A 21,025-nucleotide genomic window follows, 5' to 3' on the forward strand; every position below is an offset into this window, starting at 1 on the left:
AATAAGGTAAACATCTGTTCAGTATTTTAACAAAGAACTACTCACCCCCAAATCCTCCACACGACACCTCCGCTCCGGACAGGCTAACCTCCTCCAACCTCCGAGGACAAAGCTACGAACAACGGGAGACCGGGCTTTCTGCTCCGCCGCTCCCAGTCTGTGGAACGCTCTCCCTGACCACCTGAGGGCACCACAGACTGTGGATGCTTTTAAAAAAGGCTTAAAAACCCTTCTTTTTTTTAAAAAAGCTTTTTTTTTTTAGATATATGCATACTACTTTTAGCTATTTTGCAATTGTAAGCCACTGTGACACTATTGTTCTTTTAATTTTTATAAATGTCTAATGATAATGTCAATGAGGGATTTTTGATCACTGCTATGTTGACATTGTAACTAATATTGATGCTGTTGTTGATAATATTCATTTTTGTTTCACTACTTTTGGTTTGTTCTGTGTGGTGTTTGTGTCTCCTCTCAATTGCTCTGTTTATTGCACTTCTGAGTGTTGCTGGGTCGGGTTTGCTTTTGGAATTGGATTGCATTGTTATGGTATTGCTGTGTATTGTTTTGTTGGATTGATTAATACAAAAATAAAAAATAAAAACAAATAAATAAATAAATAAAAATCGATTAAAAAAAAATTAGAATCGATTCTGAATCGCACAACATGAGAATCGCGATTCGAATTCGAATCGATTTTTCCCCACACCCCTAATATATATATATATATATATATATATATATATATATATATATATATATATATATATATATATATATATATATATATATATATATATATATATATATATATATATATATATATATATATATATATATATATATATATATATATATATATATATATATATATATATATATATATAAAAATATATATACATATATATATATATATATATATATATATATATATATATATATATATATATATATATATAAATATATATACTATGTATATACAGTATATATATATACAAATATATATATATGTATACATACATGTATTATAATTTGTATATGTATATACAGTACAGGCCAAAAGTTTGGACACACCTTCTCATTCAATGCGTTTTCGTTATTTTCATGACTATTTACATTGTAGATTGTCACTGAAGGCATCAAAACTATGAATGAACACCTACTTTGCACACTCTAGGCATTCTCTCGATGAGCTTCAAGCACACCTGCGAAGTGAAAACCATTTCAGATGACTACCTCTTGAAGCTCATGGAGAGAATGCCAAGCGTGTACAAAGCAGTAATCAGAGCAAAGCGTGGCTATTTTGAAGAAACTAGAATATAAAACATGTTTTCAGTTATTTCACCTTTTTTTTTTGTCAAGTACATAACTCCACATGTGTTCATTCATAGTATTGATGTGACAATCTACAATGTAAATAGTCATGAAAATAAAGAAAATGCATTGAATGAGGAGAAGGTGTGTCCAAACTTTTGGCCTGCACTGTCTGTATGTAATGTATGCTATCATACAGTACAAAAAGTATGGTATTTTAGTACATCTCATTTGTCTGTTTAGATTAAATTTGAGTCAAAATGTTTTGGTTTTGGATGCTTAAATGCATGGTTTATGTTTGTGGTAATACATACAAAAGACATGCTTGTTGTGGCAGGTTTATTCCTCCATTGTATTTATTCCGTATTGCTTTATAAAGTTTATAAACACAGGGAATATGTTGTTGGACAGCAAGATATTGGCGGTAAAAAGCCTACACATTTGAATGAGAGCCGATAGTAGTTTTTGCTTTTGTTTAGTTATTTTTGTACTAATCACTTTATTTGATCAAACAATTTGGTGTAACAAAAGGAAATATTTTTATTTATTGTTTATATTGTTAGATTGCTTATATATTGTCAAATTGATCACAAATACGTATGTTTGTTTTAAATCTTTTTCAGTCTGGTTCTAACATGATTTAATAGTGCCACAAAAGCCCTAAATAAAGTATAAAGTAACGGTAACGGGAATAATCTCTTTTGTCGTTACCACAATTTGGCAGTTTTGCCCACCTTAGTTTGAGACAACAAACACTTGCGCCCCTTGTGGATTTTATGTGAAATTGAAGGGACGTTTTACATCCAAAGCAAAGAAGGTTTGCTGACACCGCCATCGTGTGGATATTTTGAGAAAGTGCATGTGCCGCCCCGCCCACGACCCAGCAGTTGTTGCCAATCAGCGAAGACAACAGCGGAAATGCAGTAAAAATCCGGAAGTTGTCATTCACACGACTTCTTTCCCGCGGAAGTTTATACGTCGTGTCCAGCAGGTATGTCTTGTATAAAGTCGTTATTGAGTGAGTTTGGGTGTTAAAACGTTAGCTTTGTGTGTTTATTTAGAAAACGCGAATACTACTAGTGTTATTATTGGTTATTGTGTTGCCAGTTTAGCTCGCACAACTATATATATTCCCACTTCAGTGCTTGTGTTCACACTACAAGTACCCGGATGTCGCACTTAAAACTACCAACATACTTTAAAGCGGACGCGGAAGGGACTAGTTTGGCTTCTTATAAGACAATAATTCCGATTTTTGACTCCTACCAACGTACCAAAAAGTCCAACAAAAATAAACAATGCTGTAAATTGATGTGTCTAAGCGAAGATAAATGCCCAATTGTACAGTTATAATGAGTAGTTATATGAACAGATCAATGGGTGAGGGCGGACCTACGTCACTTCCGCCTACCAATCCCCTAGCAACCGGGAATTCGTTGAAAACAAACCAGCTCACAGCGAACACAGCATTGACAGAAAAAGCATTTAACGAGCGTTGTGGCTTGGAAGTCGGCGTTAAATCCTTCATTTACGCATTTTTACTTATTCGCATATCGTGTGAAAAAACGAAAATGTATTATTTGCGTCAGACTCGTCTCAGTGAACTTTAAAGCTTCTCAGGCTTAGCTTAGCTTGCTAGTTAGCTTAGCCTGCGCGCTACTAAGAAAGAGACACGGAAGTTATCAACAACAAGATCAAGTGTTAGTGTATAAAATATTGAGAGATTTGAGGGCTACGTGTATTGTTTAAGTACAACAAAGGAGAGTTTAAACAGAGAAGGGGGAGGTGGCAAAATAACCTAATAAGGAAAGTAATACCAAGATTACGGGTAAATAATACTGGAATGTCCGGCAAAAAAACCCCCAAAGAAAGCAGACTGACCCCTAGTAGCCCAGTCCTTGTAAGTTGTAGCCTTAGGCGCAGTACAGCAGGCGAATAATGTACAAAATATATGTATTTGTATTGAAAAGTCTTGCAGACAGCATTTTGCGACTGTCTTGAAAAGTTGATTAAATGGCAACATGAAAATTATACGGTTTATTGGTTTTTAAAAACCCAATTGTTAAGTGCAAATTTAAACGCAACCGGTTTTCGAAAATAGCTAGCTAGGCTATAGACCAGGGGTCACCAACGCGGTGCCCGCGGGCACCAGGTCGCCCGTAAGGACCAGATGAGTCGCCCGCGGGCCTGTTCTAAAAAAATAAAAATAAAAAAATAATTTTTTTTTTTTTTTTTTTAAATTAAATCTACATAGAAAAAACACAAGATACACTTTCAATCAGTGCATCAACCCAAACAACCTCCCACATGCACACTCATCCACACCCACTCACACAAAGGGGGTTATTTCTTTCTGCTACCAATATTCTGGTTCCCACAACATAGACAACACATCTGCAAGGGACACAGTCCCTGAAGCACACATGATTTTACAGGCTGCTGGTCCACTAACATTTTCATTAATTACTATTTTTTATGTAATTATTTTTATATTGTTTTACTTTCTTTTTTTTCCAAGAAAATGTTTTTTATTTATTTATCTTATTTTATTTTATTTTTAAAAAAAGGGCCTTATCTTCAACAGACCAGGTTGTCAATGAAATTAGATTTGCTTAAAGGGTTTTTTAAACCAGGCCCAGTCCAGATAATGTCCAAGTCGGACTCAGCAACACACACCTTCATTCATGTACACAGAAACAAATTAGGGAACACAACAGATTGCATATAATTTATAAACAAAATTACATTTTCAAAATAAGCATTTATGTACAGTCCAGATTATGTCCAGGTCACTCAAATTAGGGAACACAACAACAGATATCATATAATCTATAAACATAATTATACTTTCAAAATAAGCCTTTGAGGACTTCTCATCTTTTTTTTAAAATGTTTTTTGGCATCATTATCGTTTTCAACCATGTAACTTTCTAAAATTAGAAAATACTGAATAAATGTTTTAAAGAAAGTAATACTAAATGAATATCTGTTTTTGGCCTTAAAAATAAACATTTTACCGAGTACTATAATTAAATTGACTAAATCATGATTGTCAATGAACTCTCCTAAAATAACAGAAACCACATTAAGCTTCATAAACAAACCAATCCTTAAACACATTTTTTCAACTTCCACCCAAAACAAAGACACAATATGACAATACCAAAACAAATGCAGGGTGGATTCAGGCTCCTGACAACAAAATCGGCAATCATCTGACTCTGTCATATTCCATAATTTTAACATTTTCCCTGTGGGTAAGAAGTTATAAATAATTTTAATTTGAAAATAACGATTTTGCACATCGATAGTGGTTTTATAGATTAGTTTGAATATGGCATCCCATGGCAACGGGCAGTCAAAAAAGTCCTCCCATTTTCCATTTGTGTTGTATGAGGCAGCCTTCAAAGATTTCTTTATTAAATAAAAATTATATATTTTTCTATTTATTTTAGTTCCTTTTTGCCAACTAGAATTTCTTATTAGAGGTTTACAAACTAATAATTTAGTAGTTCCATAATTAATTATTTGTTTCCATCTTTTCCCAATTACTCCAGTTAGTTGATAAAATGAAAAGCTTGAGCAAGCATCACCATACATAGCTCTAAATTCATCATACTTCATAATTTGACCATTCTCATTGATAATATCATTGACAAAAATGATTCCTCTTTCAAACATATTTTTCCAAAAGAAAGGCTTTCCGTCTATTACAATATTAGAGTTCATCCATATTAACTGCTGCAAAATATCGTCTCTTTTTTCTGGCACATAAAATTGAAAACACCACTATGAGTGGATTGTTTCCTTTATGAACCCCGCCATGTTTCCCAGCAGACTCTCTGGGAGGGGATCACTTGTAAAAAAGGATACAATTTATTTTGATACAGTACATGTTTTTTGTCCAACAGGACATTTGTGTACCACTCAATGTTTAAATACATATTTGGAACAATTGATTCTTTTAAAGACAGACACATAGCTTCAAGGTTGAGAAGTTTCGGGCCCCCATATTCATACTCTTTGTACAAAACTTTTCTTTTAATCTTTTCTGGTTTGCCGTTCCAGACAAAATCGAAGACCCTCCGCTCATAAATCTTAAAAAAGTTTTGTGATGGAGCTGGTAATGACAAAAACTAATAAATAAATTGAGGAATAATTAACGAGTTGGCAATAGACATTTTACCATACAAGGTTAGGGATTTCCCTTTCCATAATTGCATACTTTTGTCCAGCTTTCTTAGTCGATTATCATAATTTACTGAGCCTAGATCTTCCAGATTTTTTGGGACAACAACACCAAGTTTGTTAACTGGTCCATCTGTCCACAAAACAGGCACTTTGCATTCCATTCGAAAGAACGTTCCCTTTAGATTTCCGAACCTTAACATTTTACATTCATCATAATTAAGCTTAAGGCAGATTGCTGTGAAAATATGTCCAAAAGATTAAGAAGGTTCCGCAAACAATGAGGAAAAATCTTATCTTTGTGAATCAGCCTTTTCTGACATGAACTTCATCAAGAACAAACACAGAACACGCCTCACTGATGCACATCTGCAATACTCACTCAGAGTTGCAGTGTCAAGTTACACACCAGAGTACAACACACTAGTTAACAGCATGCAATGCCAGGCTTCCCACTAACTGACAAAGAAACAGATAACAGATTTGGTGTCCAGTTCAAAGTGTGACATGATTTAAAAATTTGAGAGTTTACATTTGTATTTTACATGAGTTATTATTTGTACAAACATGGTGCAAAGTAATTCATGATTTGTTAAAAAATGTTAGTGGCTAGCTAGTTAAAATGGGATATTGTGATTTCACAAAACTGTCTTAGAAGTGATCATTTGAAAATGTTCAATTTGAAAAATGTGCACTTAGAGAAAATATAAAAATAAAGTGTTGCATATTGATATTTATCTGTTTCTATATATATTTATTGTGAGAAATCATTAAGATGATCAGTGTTTCCACAAAGATAAATATCATTAATTATTAATAATAACAGAGTTAAAGGTAAATTGAGCAAATTGGCTACTTCTGGCAATTTATTTAAGTGTGTATCTAACTGGTAGCCCTTCGCATTAATCAGTACCCAAGAAGTAGCCCTTGGTTTCAAAAAGGTTGGTGACCCCTGCTATAGACTATATAGTATATACCGCATGTTATTTTTGTACAACAACAACTTCAGCTGTCGAACGTTATAAGGTACAAATTCAACAAGTACAACATTAGCACGGACGGTACAGCCAAGTTGTGGTTAAGAAGGTGGATTTTTGTTCCTTATATTTACCAGAAACGAAGTGATCCGAACACACGACCCGGGACTTTGGGGGACTCCAGTGAGAACCGTCCTCGTTTTCCCGGTGTAAAGCTGCGAGCCATTTGTCTCGTCTCTGTGGACTTTTATCGCGCTTTGGCAGAACAAAATACAACCTTTGTTTTCCCTGTTTCCAGTTGTGGTTAGCACAACCAAAAACAACACAGTTTTTCGGCATTTTGGAGGCAGAATGACGGGTTTAACCAGCGTAGGTCGACAGGTTAAAGAGTAATGGCAACGGTTTGTTTTCAACGCCAGTCTCGTTGCTATGGCTCGAAGAACCCGTATGTAGCTCAGTTGCCCGGATGTCGGCCCTCACCTATACGCCGTCAGTATTGTGCATAATGAACAGTGTTGGGTTAGTTACCGGAAACCAGTAACTAGTTACAGTTACTAGTTACTTTATTTCAAAAGTATATCAGTTACTTACACCAAAAAGTAATGCGTTACTGTGAAAAGTAACTATTTAGTTACTTTTTTTTTTTTTTTAAAGCTCCCATTAATGCCCTTTAATGCCTTCATTTCAGTACTGTTATTGCATAATAATAATACAATGTGTTGATCAACTTGACATGCTTTTGCATCACTGAACTCTGCTAAGCAATGTGCTCTACATACAACACACAAAGACAAAGATATGTTTCAAAGGGCCAATTTATTTCGGGCCAGAACAAATTGACAAAACTATTTTAAATAGCTGCAACATAACATACATAAGTAACAAACCGCATAATAACAACATGTCACAACATAGCTGTAAACCTGGCTTCACCCAAGGAAGGCACACATGACATGATTATATGTCATGTCACTATATACAGCACACATACTGCTATACACATGCCTAACCAGGCGTTTTTTTCTCTCAAGGAATTGTGAAATAAAATCATGTCTTCAGGAGATCAACACTGTACTGAAGCCCAGAACACTCTACGCATTTTCCCAGTTTTAGTTTACAGAAAAGGAAAGATTGGTCTGGCCCACTAGGATCCCTCTTTATGTTTGTGAACTTTATAGTCTATACATTTAGAGTGATGTGATAATCAAACACTCTAGAAGTCTAGAATGAAAGAGTATATACGAGAATTGACAAGAGTGTGTGTACTTTCAGTGATGAATGATGAGCAGAGACAGAGTTTGGAGTGTTTTCTTTAGCTTGCTTTCCATGTTTATGTCCTCACTGTCCATTGTGTCCAGGTACTTGGAACATGTTCTCCGTGCCATTTGCTGTTTGATGCCCGATATCATGCTAATGAGCTGCCTGAAAGCGGGTGACTCCACTGTAGAAATAGCCTGCATGTCTTCTAGCACATACACTGCAATGGCTCTATCAATGTTGTCCTGGCTAGCAGTCCCTCCGTTAAAATCCAGCCGGTAAAGTGGCATCGGAGTCCGTCTCTCTCTTTACTAGCTTCGTCGAAACATGTTGCTTTTGTAGCTGTTTCAGCAGATTTGAATTGCTGTTTTGGGCAGTAGATTGAATCTTTGATCCAAGACACAACTTACATTTAACTAAAAGGTTATTTTCTTTGTGCTCGACAAAAGAAAAGTAGTGAGAATATCTCCAAGTTAAGAAACCCGACTTCGGCTCCGCCATGATGTCTTGTTAGTAAACACAGACACGCCCCCACACACACACAGCGCACCTCTTGTGACACAGGAAGATTCAGAAGGACGACACCGCAGCTCTCCAATGAAACACACTCAGATCTTCTCAGTTTCTAGCCGATACTATATAAAAAATAACACAGTAACGCATCATGTAGCAACGGCAACTGAGTTACTGAATATAAAAAATAACGCGTGAGACTACTCGTTACCGCCGAAAATAACGGCGTTAGTCCCAACGCTGCTGACCATTGAACCACATCAACAAGTGTACAAAACGGGTTATTTTCTGGTGCATTTCAAAAACCATTAAAACGCATCATCAATTAAAACATATCTTATGTGGTACTGTCAAAATTTAAATTGCAAAAAACATTAAAAGTGAAAATATTTGAACTCACAAATTATAGAACCTTTTTGACGACGTATAAGCCACTGGTGCCCCTCGTCGTCGGCTTATTTGTGACCTGTGCTGGCAAAATGAGTCACAATGAGGACATTTTAAAAACTGAGTTATTGTTATTTACACATTCTCCATCTAAAGACCTTCAAAATGATATATGGTTTGTTGGAATCGGACAGAAAATGACAGAGTTACATCCGATTGAAGTCGACCAAGTTTGAGGGTCCGTTTTGAGAAAAAACAGCTTAAAGTTTACTGTTCCAGAACAGAATGTTCCAAAACAAAACTCCATAGCAACCATACCTTAAAAGTCCTTGTAGCAACACCAAAATTGGTACAATTAAAGTCAAATCCCATGTCTAAAGGAAAAATATATGTTCAACTCTATTGAAAACGGTTATGTACAAAAATTTCAACACTGTTATGTCACAGTTTTTTTGTTCACTGGTCAGTTGGTCAGCTGTCCGTAATATTCCTGACCAGCAGCACTAAGAAGATTCGCCGACTGCAGTGAATTTAGCGCACTTGCAACCGCCTGTGTACCCTCTCCACCTTCTAAATCCATTATGGAATGTAAAACAGTCTAACTTATCCACAAAAATAATAATTAAATGTTCGAAAATCACCTTTTTTCACCAAATATTCCGCTCGAATTACTGTGTTGTTTTTCATCAGGGCGCTGCCATGATACCACAATGCACCGCGCGGGGTGATTCAACCAATGAGGGTACGCCTCACAGCGACCGCTTAGCAACAAGCCGGATTTTGTTTACGTCGGGACAGGTTTAAAAACTCGAATTATATTGGTTCAGAATGGCGTCATCGGGAATTCCATGCTCATTTTTAGAAAGTAGGCAAACTTGGCGTCACAATGATAGCAAATATGGCTAGGGGGATTCCCCCTTGTTGCCGCCAGTGAGCGTTGAAAACACTTGATTTTCTCAAGGAATTTTAACACAAAGGACTAATTTCTGAAGACATACCTCGTACAAAACCTTCAAATAAAGGTGATTTAAGATGTTTTCTTGCTATTTCGATGATTGGGATCGCTAGATTGTGGCTTTATGGACTCATTTTTGTGAAAATCTCAATTTCAACCAAGATACATTTTTTTCACTTATTTGCCTGTAGCTCAAAATTAGCCTGTGCGTATTCCGACTCATTTTGCCAGCTCGGGTCACATTTGAGTGGAAATGGTGAGCATTTCCCCCGTTTCATCACCAGAACAGCTGAGCTAAAGGTTTATGATTTGGGAATGTCCGGCGGGCCAGATAGAAAATCTTAACGGGCCTTACTTTGCCCAGATCTGGTTTAGTCCCGGCATCCCCTTTTGCTACACAGCCAACATGGCAATGATTAAGGGTGGTCAGACTGTATTGTTACACACTGGTCATTTGAGGCGTGTTGAGGTCCACATCCTGGTCTGTTGCCATATATCCCAAATGTACTTACCTAACCTACTTTATTCTAACATGCCTCCTGTAGTCTCCTGATCATGAGCAAACGCAAGTCCAAAGATGCTCCATTACCAGTTGGGGAATGCATCACACAGGTGGGTTGACTTTGTAGAGGATTCCAGCTTATTGGTAGTACAGTGGTTATTATTGGTAGTACAGTGGTGAAGGCTTTGACCGTGTGTTCATTGACAGCTTCAGACGTGTCTGAGAGAGCGACTTTGCAATCAGCAACTCCCCAGCAGGCTGGAGGCGTCGGAGGCCCAACACAAGTCAGTTCCGCTGGGGAGGGTGGTGCTTTACCGCCGTGCCTCTCCCACATTGAATGTTTCCATTCCAGACACTTGCTGGAGCTGCTGAAGCGGACGGCCATCCACGGGGAAAGTAACTCGGTGCTGATCGTAGGTCCCAGGGGAACGGGGAAAACCACGGTGAGATTTCCCGCGCCGGGCCGTCCCGGCAGTACGTGGCAGTGACACATGGCGGCGCTCTGTTTGTCCGCAGCTCCTCGGGTGTGTGTTGCGAGACCTGCTGCAAGAAAAGGAAGTGCGGAACAACCTCTTGCAGGTCCGACTCAACGGTAGGTGTGGCCGCTTTTTCCTCACAACAATCTCTTCCGTGTGTAGCGAAACACGTCTGCCATCTTGTTTGTTGCAGGCCTCTTGCAGACCGACGACAGAATAGCCCTGAAGGAAATAACGCGACAACTCCACCTGGAAAACGTCGTTGGGGACAAAGTGTTTGTGAGTGTCTGGATACAAGGGAAATAACTACAAACATTCAGCTGCTAGTTACTGAAACCGTCTGATGGTCTGATATCACATTTTGATACCGTGATGCAAACACACATGTTTTGATTGGGTTAAAAAACAGCTGACATAGCAAAGCCATATCATGACATACTGTATGTACATCCACCCTGACGCCATGGATCAATACACAATGGCGCCCTCTGCTGTACAAACATGAGTACTGACGACTCGGTGCCACAAAAATAACACAAAAATGTCCATTTCATTTTTGCTGTGATTAGTTTGTATAATCAGATTAATCACACTTTCGTTTTTGATGATCTGATTATAATTTAAATTAACTTAAATTAATTAATTAATTTAAATTAAGATCCATCAACCCCACCAAAATATTGTGCATTTTAGTCCATAACGAATAACTATAGATCCATTTAGTGCTTAGCACCTCCAAAACGCCACAAGTTTGACATTTTAATTTCATAACTTGTCGTTGAAAAATAAAAATACACTTTTAAAATGAGAGATATTTGAAGAAGTATTCAACTTTATGTACTTTCAAACATGTCGGAGAGCAGTGAGTAATAGTACTATTGCAAAATGCTCGAAAGTTGAGTTAGCACTGCAGAAATATGTGAGGGATCATGTTTTTTATCAGAACTGTAACAGTTGTTTGGATGTTTTTAGGGGAGCTTCGCAGAGAACTTGGCTTTCCTGTTGGAGGCGCTGAGAAAAGGTCAGGTAACGACACAAGCTGCTATGCAAGCGTGTTTGACACATCTTGGACACGTGTTTGACACATCTTGAACACGTGTTTGACACATCTTGGACACATGTCTGACACATCTTGGACACGTGTTTGACACATCTTGGACATGTGTTTGACACATCTCGGACACATGTTTGACACATCTTGGACATGTATTTGACACATCTTCAACACGTGTTTGACACATCTTGGACATGTATTTGACACATCTTGGACACCTGTTTGACACGTGTTTGACACATCTCGGACACGTGTTTGACACATCTCGAACACGTGTTTGACACATCTTCAACACGTGTTTGACACATCTTCAACACGTGTTTGACACATCTTGGACATGTATTTGACACATCTCGGACACGTGTTTGACACATCTCGAACACATGTTTGACACATCTAGGACACGTGTTTGACACATCTTGGACACGTGTTTGACACATCTTAGACATGTATTTGACACATCTTGGACATGTATTTGACACATTTTGGACACGTGTTTGACACATCTTGGACACATGTTTGACACATCTTGAACATGTGTTTGACACATCTCGAACACGTGTTTGACACATCTCGGACACGCGTTGTTTGACACATCTCGGACACGTGTTTGACACATCTTGGACACGTGTTTGACACATCTTGAACACATGTTTGACACATCTCGGACACGTGTTTGACACATCTCGGACACGTGTTTGACACATCTTGGACACGTGTTTGACACATCTTGGACACGTGTTTGACACATCTTCAACACGTGTTTGACACATCTTGGACACATGTTTGACACATCTTGGACACGTGTTTGACACATCTTGGACACGTGTTTGACACATATTCAACACGTGTTTGACACATCTTTAACACGTGTTTGACACATCTTGGACACATGTTTGACACATATTCAACACGTGTTTGACACATCTCGGACACACGTTTGACACATCTCGAACACGTGTTTGACACATCTCGGACACGTGCTTGACACATCTCGGACACATGTTTGACACATCTCGGACACATGTTTGACACATCTCGGACACGTGTTTGACACATCTCGGACACATGTTTGACACATCTTGGACACGTGTTTGACACATCTTCAACATGTGTTTGACACATCTTGGACACGTGTTTGACACATCTTCAACATGTGTTTGACACATCTTGGACACGTGTTTGACACATCTTGGACACGTGTTTGACACATCTTGGACACATGTTTGACACATCTTGGACACGTGTTTGACACATCTTGGACACATGTTTGACACATCTTGGACACGTGTCCTCACACAGGCGATCGCAGCAACACCCGTCCAGTCCTGTTTGTCCTAGATGAGTTTGACCTGTTCGCCCATCACAAGAACCAGACGCTGCTCTACAACCTGCTGGACGTGTCCCAGTCGGCACAATCTCCGGTGGCTGTGGTCGGCCTCACCTGCAGACTGGTGAGGCGTCCACGCCGTCCTGCCGCTGCTGCGGTTTTACTCACGTGTCCACGGGGCGTTTACAGGACGTCCTGGAGCTGCTGGAAAAGCGAGTGAAGTCGCGTTTTTCCCACCGTCAGATCCACCTGCTCAGCAGCCTGACCTTCCCTCAGTACCTCGACCGAGTGCGATCCCAGCTCAGCTTGTCGGACGGCTTTCCAGACGGGAAGTTCCGCGAAGACTGGAACGACAGTGTCCAGGTGAGTCAAACATGCAGACACCAGTGCCACAAAAGTGAAACCTTTCTGCTCGTTTGTTTTCTACCCAGAGTCTTTGTGAAGACAAATCGGTGGAGGAAGTTTTACAGAGACATTTTCACTCCAGTAAAGATTTCCGCTCTTTGCACACGCTGCTGGTGAGAACATCATCTCTCAAGAAAACTAAATATTCTGTCTTAAGATCCCACAAAAAAACAACTTAAAAGCGGAACTGCAATTAATGCTTAAAATGGGCAAAATAGGTAAATATTACATGTTAAATATGAATTTGCATGTTACTACATTACATATATACTTAGAGGTGTTCAAATGTTTTTTTTAGAGCGCTTTATATGCTGCAAAAAGTCAGTGTTCAAAAACAAGAAAAAAAAAATACAATAATGAGGCGTATTTTATTTGAACTAAGCAAAATTATCTGCCAATAGAACAAGAAAATTCGGCTTGTCAAGACTTTCCAAAACAAGTAAAATTAGCTAACCTCAATGAACCCAAAAATACCTTAAAATAAGTATATTCTCACTAATAACAAGTGCACTTTTGTTGATAGAAAAAAAAGATACCTTTTTGCTCAATATGTTGATTCTTAAATGAAGTAAATGCTAGTGCCATTATCTTGACATAATGATATGCGCTCGGCATTACATTTCTTGAAACCAGCAAACTTATACTAAAAAGTAATTTATTGTTCTTAATGGAAAGGCAACAAGGCAAGCGCTTGTTACTCTCGGGGTCTCCTAGCCGCTCAGGCAAATCATATGGTCTAATAATGCATTTTTCCATGGATAACATGACATCATCGCGCCAAGTGCATGCTCTTTCAGTCAATTAGTGCACATATATACAGCCCGGCCCCCGGCCAAAAAATGTTTAATTGTAATTTTGAAGAATTTATCTGAATGTGCATGAACTATTTCTGTTCAAAATTGTTACAAATGTTAAATGTTTAAATATTAACTGTCAGTTTACTGTACTGTGCCAACTGTACTACTATATGAGTAGGTATTTTCTATTGTTTCATTGAAAATAAAACAGCAAAGTCCATTTGGCTGTCATCTGTTTTAATTATGAGACACAATTGTGTCAAAGTCATGATTTTTTTTTTACATGCTTGAAATAAGAAATGATGACTTTAAAAAAGTAGTTTTATACTTGTGAGTGTTGATGACACAGCTTTGCAACAGTTGATATTCTAGTTTCAAGCATGTTTTACTCAATATAGGTAATCAAATCTCAGCAACAAGCTGTAATATCTTACTGAGATCATTTAGGACCAAAACACTTAAAACAAGTAAAACACTCTAACATAAAATCTGCTTAGTGAGAAGAATTATCTTATCAGACAGAAAATAAGCAAATGTCACCCTTATTTGAGATATTTCATCTTAGATTTCAGTTTTTGCAGTGTGGTGTTGGATTTTATCAAATAAATTTCCCCCAAAAATGCGACTTATATATGTTTTTTTCCTTCTTTGTTATGCATTTTCGGCCGGTGCGATTTATACTCCGGAGCGACTTATAATCCAAAAAATACGGTAGTAAATGTTCTAAAATGACTTAAAGTCAGACCAAAACTGCATTGGGACCATTTCAGGACATTTCTAGTGTTGCTGAAAAGTGGGTTGTTGTGGTTAGATAACCAGTTTGATTTAATGTATCATTAATCGTGAACAGGAACACTGCAAAAAGTCACTGTTCAAAAACAACAAAAATTACAAAAATGAGGGATATTTTATTTGAACTAAGCAAAATTATCTGCCAATAGAACAAGAAAATTTGGCTTGTCAAGACTTTCCAAAACAAGTAAAATTAGCTAACTTCAATGAACCCAAAAATAGCTTAAAATAAGTATATTCTCACTAATAACAAGTGCACTTTTCTTGGTAGAAAAAAAAATTGACCTTTTTGCTCAATATGTTGAAAAATATTCTTAAATGAAGTAAATGCTAGTGCCATTATCTTGACATAATGATATGCGCTCGGCATTACATTTCTTGAAACCAGCAAACTTAAACTAAAAACTAATTTATTGTTCTTAATGGAAAGGCAACAAGGCAAGCGCTTGTTACTCTTGGGGTAATTTTTTAAATGGTTACTTTAAAAAAGTAGTTTTATACTTGTGAGTGTTGACGACACAGCTTTGCAACAGTTGATATTCTAGTTTCAAGCATGTTTTACTCAATATAGGTCATCAAATCTCAGCAACAAGCTGTAATATCTTACTGACATCATTTAGGACAGGGGTCACCAACCTTTTTGAAACCAAGAGCTACTTCTTGGGTACTGATTAATGCGAAAGGCTACCAGTTTGATACACACTTAAATAAATTGCCAGAAATAGCCAATTTGCTCAATTTACCTTTAACTCTATGTTATTATTAATAATTAATGATATTTACACTTAATTGAAAGGTTTAAAAGAGGAGAAAACACGAAAAAAATGACAATAAAAATTTGAAACATAGTTTATCTTCAATTTCAACTCTTTAAAATTCAAAGTTCAACCGAAAAAAAGAAGAGAAAAACTAGCTAATTTGAATCTTTTTGAAAAAATTAAAAAAAGAATTTATGGAACATCATTAGTAATTTTTCCTGATTAAGATTACTTTTAGAATTTTGATGACATGTTTTAAATAGGTTAAAATCCAATCTACACTTTGTTAGAATATATAACAAATTGGACCAAGCTATATTTATAACAAAGACAAATCATTATTTCTTCTAGATTTTCCAGAACAACATTTTTTAAAGAAATTCAAAAGACTTTGAAATAAGATTTAAATTTGATTCTACAGATTTTGTAGATTTGACAGAATAATTTTTTTGAATTTTAATCATAAGTTTGAAGAAATATTTCACAAATATTCTTCGTCGAAAAAACAGAAGCTAAAATGAAGAATTAAATTAAAATGTATTTATTATTCTTTACAATAAAAAAAATAAATTTACTTGGACATTGATTTAAATTGTCGGGAAAGAAGAGGAAGGAATTTAAAAGGTAAAAAGGTATATGTGTTTAAAAATCCTAAAATCATTTTTAAGGTTGTATTTTTTCTCTAAAATTGTCTTTCTCAAAGTTATAAGAAGCAAAGTAAAAAAATTAATGAATTTATTTAAACAAGTGAAGACCAAGTCTTTAAAATATTTTCTTGGATTTTCAAATTCTATTTGAGTTTTGTCTCTCTTAGAATTAAAAATGTCGGGCAAAGCGAGACCAGCTTGCTAGTAAATAAATACAATTTAAAAAATAGAGGAAGCTCACTGGTAAGTGCTGCTATTTGAGCTATTTTTAGATCAGGCCAGCGGGCTACTCATCTGGTCCTTACGGGCTACCTGGTGCCCGCGGGCACCGCGTTGGTGACCCCTGGTTTAGGACCAAAACACTTAAAACAAGTAAAACACTCTAACATCAAATCTGCTTAGTGAGAAGAATGATCTTATCAGACAGAAAATAAGCAAATATCTCCCTTATTTGAGATATTTCATCTTACTTAGTTTTTGCAGTGAAGTTGCAGAATAACTGCGAAACAAACACAAACATAACTGAGTTGATTTGACCTGATTGGTTTCCTTGCAGATGTTGTGTTTGAGTGGCGTGTCTGCAGTTAATCCCAGCATCAAACCAGCAGACGTGCTGGAAGCCAGCAGACTTTGTTTCAGCGATGCCCAGTCCAACATGCTTCACGGTCAGATGCACACCCGAACTTTACGACTTCCCAGGAGCAGAAGCCTTAACTTGACATCCCTGCAGGTCTTTCCATCCTGGAGCTGTGCCTGGTCATCGCCATCAAACACCTCAACGACGTCTACCAGGGCGAGCCCTTCAACCTGCAGATGGTTCACAACGGTACTCCTCATCAACTTCTGCACATCCACTTTTGTCTTTTACTTCCTAACCCCCAAACATGTTTTTAGAGTTTAAGAAGTTCCTGCAGAGAAAGTCCAACTCCATGTACAACTTTGAGCCGGCGGTGATCATGAAGGTAAGTGCCGACACTTTATGGCTGCTGACGTGCAAGTAAGCACCGACGTGTGCAGGCCTTCGAGCATCTGCAGCAGCTGGAGCTGATCAGACCCGTAGACGGCTCCTCGGCCAGAACTCAGAAGGAGTATCAGCTGATGAGACTGGCGCTGGACCACAGTCAGATCATGGAGGCCATGCAGAAGTACCCACAATGCCCCACTGACATCAAGCAGTGGGGCATGTCAGCGTTTGGATAGAAATGGGATATAAATGTTGGATTTTGTTTGTGCTCTGACATTAAAGGCCTACTGAAAGCCACTACTAGCGACCACGCAGTCTGATAGTTTATATATTAATGATGAAATCTTAACATTGCAACACATGCCAATACGGCCGGGTTAACTTATAAAGTGACATTTTAAATCTCCCGGGAAATATCCGGCTGAAAACGTCTTGGCCAGCTTAAAGTCGTCAGTTTTCATCTCATTATTCCACAGTATTCTGGACATCTGTGTTGGTGAATCTGTTGCAATTTGTTCATTGCATTATGGAGAAAGAAGCTGAGCAAGCAAAGAAGAAAGTTGTCGGTGCGAAGCGGAGTATTTTGCGAGGGAAGTCAGCAACACAACACAGTCGGGTGTTTCATTGTTTACATTCCCGAAAGATGCAGTCAAGATGGAAGAACTCGGACAACAGAGACTCTTACCAGGAGGACTTTGACTTCGATACACAGACGCCTGTGGAGAACTGGGACAACACCGACTCTTACCAGGATTACTTTGATTTGGATACACAGACGCAGAACCGTGAGTACGCAGCTGCGCTTCCAAACATTTGATCGCTTGCCCGTACATGCGTGTCACGTACGTAACTTTGGTTAAATATATAAGCTTTATGAACCTTGGGTTAGGTGAACGGTCCTTTGGGCTGAGTGAGTGTGTGTGTTGTAAGGCTGCAGCTAACGATTATTTTTCTATCGATTAATCTATAGATTATTTTTTCGATTAATCGGTTAATCTATAGATTATTTTTTCGATTAATCTATAGATTATTTTTCCTTTTACCGATTATTTTTTTTATTCAAAATGAAGATGAAAAAATAAATGTAGGCCCGTTTTTTCAAAAGGCATGGCTTTTATTTACAAAAAAAAGAAGTATGGCCACTCAGTCAACATTGACAACAACATGACTAAATATTCTGTAACAATGTAAACATTTAAAACTTTTAACATTTAACAAAATTAAAAGTAGCTTATTTGCTTTTTAATGTGCAAATATAAAAGTCAACATCCAGTGCAAATCTTAATATTCTGCAATAGTATAAGCATTTCAAAAGTAAAAGTATTGCTTATTTTGCTTTAAAATGTGCAAAAATAAAGATAAACATCCAATACAAAAAAGTGCAAAACGAAATATTCTGTAACAACAGTGTAAACATTTCAACAAAAGTGAAAGTATTGCTTATTCCCTAAAATGTGCAAAAATAAAGATAAACATCCAATACAAAAAAGTGCCAATCTAAATATTGTGGAGGACTGTAAACATTAAGTATTGCTTTTAAAATGTGCAAAATAAACATCCAGTCCAACACAGTACACAATAACCAATTCTACTCATTCCAGTGAGTGACTAACAGTTGTAATGAAGAAAGGTTAGCATGTCTACATGCTTTGCTTCTTTTCTTGTTTACAATATTCCCAGCAGCTGAAAATAGGCGCTCAGAAGGGGTCGATGTGGCTGGAACTGAGAGCTAATTAGCCTTCACCTCAAGCCAGGACTGCGAGCGAGCTGAGCTGCAGTTTATATTTCTAGAAGGTCAACGGGCTCATAGTGATGTTACTAGTAGTTGACTGGGAGGTGTTTATTATCATTTGGGAGAGTCCGCTGCCTGATGCTCACCTGCTAAACACCTATCTGCTCCACGCTGAAGCGCTGACTACATGCGCTCTGAATACGCACTGCTGATTGGCTGATAATGCTTCGTGTGTACCAATCAGATGGTTGTGTGGGTGGGACAATGCTGCGTGTGTACCAATCAGATGGTTGTATGGGTGGGACAATGCTGCGTGTGTACCAATCAGATGGTTGTATGGGTGGGACAATGCTGCGTGCTGAGACAGACGCAGAGGAGCGAAGCAGCTTGTTAAGACTTTAGCAGCTAAAGTTAGCTTTAGCTTAGAAACTCGTTCGGTACACCCCCGTACCGAACCGAAAGCCCCGTACCGAAACGGTTCAATACAAAACACGTACCGTTACACCCCTAGCAGATACAAATGACACATTCATGTTTTTGTGTAATGATGACAACGTATGCTCGCGCGGACGATTGACTAGTTGATGGTTTTCTTTTCAAATGTTCGTTCATAGCCGTTGTGCTGCTATGATGGGCCATTTCCGCTCGACACAGTGTGCATACAACAACATTATTAGGCCGTTTATTGAAATACTCCCACACTTTTGGCATGCTTTTCCCCCCTCGCTCGCACCGCTCGCATCGTCTGCTTTGCGGTCCGCCATGACGGTAGTGTGACGTAAATATGCGACGCGTCGACGCACAAAAACGGCGTCGACGTATTTACGTAACCGATGACGTCGACTACGTCGACGCGTCGTTTCAGCCTTAGTGTGTTGTGCAGGTGTTTGAATTGTATTGGCTGGTTATATAGACGGGAGCTAGTAGCTAGGAGCTAGCATAACAAACACCTAGGTGTTTGTTATGCGGGATTAATTTGTGGCATATTACCGTAATTTCCGGACTATAAGCCGCACCAGCTAAATTTAGGGGAAAATACAGATTGCTCCACATATAAGCCGCACCCGACTATAAGCCGCAGGGTTTTGATGTGTAATTAGCGTAGTATATAGGGGTTCCTGCTACCACGGAGGGGATTGTCGGGACAGAGATGACTGTTTGGGAACGCAAAGCGTGAAGTGAAGTGAAGTGAATTACATTTATATAGCGCTTTTTCTCATGTGACTCAAAGCGCTTTACATTGTGAAACCCAATATCTAAGTTACATTTAAACCAGTGTGGGTGGCACTGGGAGCAGGTGGGTAAAGTGTCTTGCCCAAGGACACAACAGCAGTAACTAAGATGGCGGAAGCGGGGATCGAACCTGCAACCCTCAAGTTGCTGGCACGGCCGCTCTACCAACCGAGCTATACCGCCCCAAAGCGTCCCATTTATTAACAATAAATCTTTCAATCATTCAATCAAACTTTCACATCTTTGACATGGCGAACAGCATTCGTGCAGAGTACAAATAATACAACGGTGCAGAGTAATACAAAGTGCTCGCCTGTACGTTATCAAAATAACCAGCCTACCGGTATATGAAAAGTCAGTCTTTAATCATTGTGTCATCGTCTTCCTCCTGCGTACTAAAACCACCGAAATCCTCTTCGTCGGTGTCGGAGAAGAACAGGCCGTAAATAAGCCGCACCCTTGTATAAGCCTCAGGGACCAGAACGAGGGGAAAAAGTAGTGGCTTATAGTCCGGAAATTACGGTAAATATAAGCCTGGTTGTGTTGTGGCTAATAGAGTATATATATGTCTTGTGTTTATTTACTGTTGTAGTCATTCCCAGCTGAATATCAGGTCACCCCCGCCTCTCACAGCATCTTCCCTATCTGAATCGCTTCCACTCCCCACTAGTCCTTCACTTGCACTTTCCTCATCCACAAATCTTTCATCCTCGCTCAAATGAATGGGGAAATTGTTGCTTTCTC

General features: G+C 38.2%; 2 protein-coding genes across 3 annotated transcripts in view; one reads left to right on the forward strand and one right to left on the reverse strand.

Annotated features, from left to right (window-relative positions):
• The window catches only part of LOC133660918 (activin receptor type-2A-like), a 100,996-nt gene extending 90,912 nt beyond the window's left edge, over window positions 1-10,084 (reverse strand). The window contains exon 1 of the mRNA XM_062064389.1: window positions 10,039-10,084. Coding sequence (XP_061920373.1) covers window positions 10,039-10,084 — 46 coding nt within the window. The remainder of the gene's footprint in view (window positions 1-10,038) is intronic.
• On the forward strand, window positions 2,232-17,643 carry LOC133655287 (origin recognition complex subunit 4-like). Of its 2 annotated transcripts, XM_062055417.1 has the most exons (15): window positions 2,252-2,305; window positions 7,838-7,911; window positions 10,137-10,203; window positions 10,301-10,377; window positions 10,446-10,536; window positions 10,610-10,685; window positions 10,763-10,848; window positions 11,542-11,590; window positions 12,926-13,077; window positions 13,143-13,316; window positions 13,385-13,471; window positions 16,909-17,017; window positions 17,083-17,178; window positions 17,247-17,314; window positions 17,370-17,643. In XM_062055417.1, exons 3-15 carry the CDS (start codon window positions 10,147-10,149, stop codon window positions 17,550-17,552), a joined length of 1,305 nt encoding a protein of 434 aa, XP_061911401.1. In that variant the 5' UTR covers window positions 2,252-2,305; window positions 7,838-7,911; window positions 10,137-10,146; the 3' UTR covers window positions 17,553-17,643. The 2 variants fall into 2 exon arrangements, with proteins under 2 accessions (XP_061911322.1, XP_061911401.1); XM_062055338.1 differs by lacking the exon at window positions 7,838-7,911 and having other exon boundaries at window positions 2,232-2,305.
• Window positions 17,644-21,025: the final 3,382 nt, after the last annotated feature.

The sequence above is a fragment of the Entelurus aequoreus genome, linkage group LG01 (genome assembly GCF_033978785.1).
Source record: "Entelurus aequoreus isolate RoL-2023_Sb linkage group LG01, RoL_Eaeq_v1.1, whole genome shotgun sequence".
Classification (NCBI taxonomy): Eukaryota; Metazoa; Chordata; class Actinopteri; order Syngnathiformes; family Syngnathidae; genus Entelurus; species Entelurus aequoreus.

Coding starts and splice junctions, on each gene's coding strand:
- LOC133655287 (XM_062055338.1), top strand. CDS start 10,147: ATGAGCAAACGCAAGTCCAAAGATGCTCCATTACCAGTTGGGGAATGC. Junction 10,537..10,609: donor GGGGAACGGGGAAAACCACG/GTGAGATTTCCC, acceptor GTTTGTCCGCAG/CTCCTCGGGTGTGTGTTGCG. Junction 10,849..11,541: donor TCGTTGGGGACAAAGTGTTT/GTGAGTGTCTGG, acceptor GGATGTTTTTAG/GGGAGCTTCGCAGAGAACTT.